This window comes from Sardina pilchardus, chromosome 7 (assembly GCF_963854185.1).
Source record: "Sardina pilchardus chromosome 7, fSarPil1.1, whole genome shotgun sequence".
NCBI lineage: Eukaryota > Metazoa > Chordata > Actinopteri > Clupeiformes > Clupeidae > Sardina > Sardina pilchardus.
In genome coordinates, this window is record NC_085000.1 from 729,151 (window position 1) to 731,650 (window position 2,500).

The 2,500-nt window shown below is 45.4% G+C and overlaps 1 protein-coding gene across 1 annotated transcript in view; it reads right to left on the reverse strand.

The window, feature by feature from the left end:
* plxna2 (plexin A2) overlaps window positions 1-2,500 on the reverse strand; it is a 243,197-nt gene that overhangs the window by 104,798 nt on the left and 135,899 nt on the right. Inside the window, exon 6 of the mRNA XM_062540152.1 lies at window positions 1,743-1,866. Within this exon, the coding sequence (XP_062396136.1) occupies window positions 1,743-1,866 (124 nt within the window). The remainder of the gene's footprint in view (window positions 1-1,742; window positions 1,867-2,500) is intronic.

Consider the following 2,500-nt stretch of genomic DNA (forward strand, 5'->3'; position numbering starts at 1 on the left):
TCTACACTGCTACAGTATAGTCTACACGGCACATCTCTACACTGCTACAGTATACAGTAGTCTACACGGCACATCTCTACACTGCTACAGTATAGTCTACACGGCACATCTCTACACTGCTACAGTATAGTCTACACGGCACATCTCTACACTGCTACAGTATACAGTAGTCTACACGGCACATCTCTACACTGCTACAGTATAGTCTACACAGCACATCTCTACACTGCTACAGTATAGTCTACACGGCACATCTCTACACTGCTACAGTATAGTCTACACAGCACATCTCTACACTGCTACAGTATACAGTAGTCTACACGGCACATCTCTACACTGCTACAGTATAGTCTACACGGCACATCTCTACACTGCTACAGTATACAGTAGTCTACACGGCACATCTCTACACTGCTACAGTATAGTCTACACAGCACATCTCTACACTGCTACAGTATAGTCTACACGGCACATCTCTACACTGCTACAGTATAGTCTACACAGCACATCTCTACACTGCTACAGTATACAGTAGTCTACACGGCACATCTCTACACTGCTACAGTATAGTCTACACGGCACATCTCTACACTGCTACAGTATACAGTAGTCTACACGGCACATCTCTACACTGCTACAGTATAGTCTACACGGCACATCTCTACACTGCTACAGTATACAGTAGTCTACACAGCACATCTCTACACTGCTACAGTATAGTCTACACAGCACATCTCTACACTGCTACAGTATAGTCTACAGTACACGGCACATCTCTACACTGCTACAGTATAGTCTACACAGCACATCTCTACACTGCTACAGTCTACACAGCTACAGTCTACACAGCTACAGTCTACACAGCTACAGTCTACACAGCACATCTCTACACAGCTACAGTCTACACAGCTACAGCCTACACAGCACATCTCTTCACAGCTACAGTCCACAAAGCACAGCGCTAGCCCGAAACAGCTACAACTTTCACTGCACAAGAGCCACATCTCTACACATCTCTACACATCCACAGTATTCATAACACAAGAGCCACATCTCTACACATCTCTACATATCCACAGTATTCATAACACAAGAGCCACATCTCTACACATCTCTACACATCTCTACATATCCACAGTATTCATAACACAAGAGCCACATCTCTACACATCTCTACATATCCACAGTATTCATAACACAAGAGCCACATCTCTACACATCTCTACACATCCACAGTCTTCATAACACAAGAGCCACATCTCTACACATCTCTACACATCCACAGTATTCATAACACAAGAGCCACATTCATCTCTACACATCACACTCCTCGTTGTATGAATGGTGATCTCCTCAATGTCACTGTCTTCACTGCACAAACGTTGATCTCTTTATAGGCCTACAGTACATTATCTTGACTGGTGAGAGCCACACTCTTCAGCTGTCCACCATTACAGCAGATGGCCAGCACCGTCAGCACTCATCTGCTCATACTGTGGCTATTCACTGCTGCCATTGTGTGTTTGTGGACGAAGAAGAGATAAACACCATTAGTGTGCAAACAGAGCCCTGTTCAAAGGGCCCTGCTCATTAGGGACTTGTGTTGTCATTATTCGTCACCTGTGAAATAATTTCACCTGTGAATTATTAGTCACCTGTGTCAAATATTAGTCACCTGTGAAACACACACACACACACACACACACACACACACACAAACACAGAGTCAGGTGGATGCTCACCGGCACACTGGGCTCGGACACGGCAATGCTGTCGGGGTAGACGGTGGCCTTCACGCATTGGTTGAGAGCTGCAGCGAAGCGGTATGGCTCGTTGGCACGCTCACAGCGATCCCTCTGGGTGCACCTGTGCAGAGAGACAGAGAGAGAGAGAGAGAGAGAGAGAGAGAGAGAGAGAGAGAGAGAGAGAGGAATAGAGAGATGATAGACAGAAGATAGAGGGAGAGAGGAAGAGCAGGGTCAGAAAGATCATGTCACAGGGGTCCCGCTGCAATGTTTACCGTTTGTGAAAAGTGAGTATTATTCACTCCAGTACACTGCAGAACGCCAACATTATTCAGCCTCTCAGCAACGGGAGACAGCAGCCCTGAGAGCTCGGCCTTCATTATCATTCCATTACCATACACACAGCTGAAAAGCAGTCCATCAAGGCTCATTCATTTCATTCTATTCAAACTGAATTAAAAACTATAATTTAATCCAAATGAATTGATCAAACTCATTTCTGAATCCTATGAATGCTTGTGAAATGGTGACGGAAGACAGAGAAGAGTCCATGGCAGTACTTTCTGTAACATGCCCATTCTTCCAGTGGAGCTGTTCACATGGGCTCATGGAGGACAGAGTGAGCGTTTGAGTTTAGCACGCTGCGTCCACATGCTCTTGGAGATGCCATTTCCGTGTTTCACTCAACAATGTAGCAGCATCTGTGTAATGCATAAATCATTCTGCAGCAATGTGCAGACACCATGTAGGCCAAG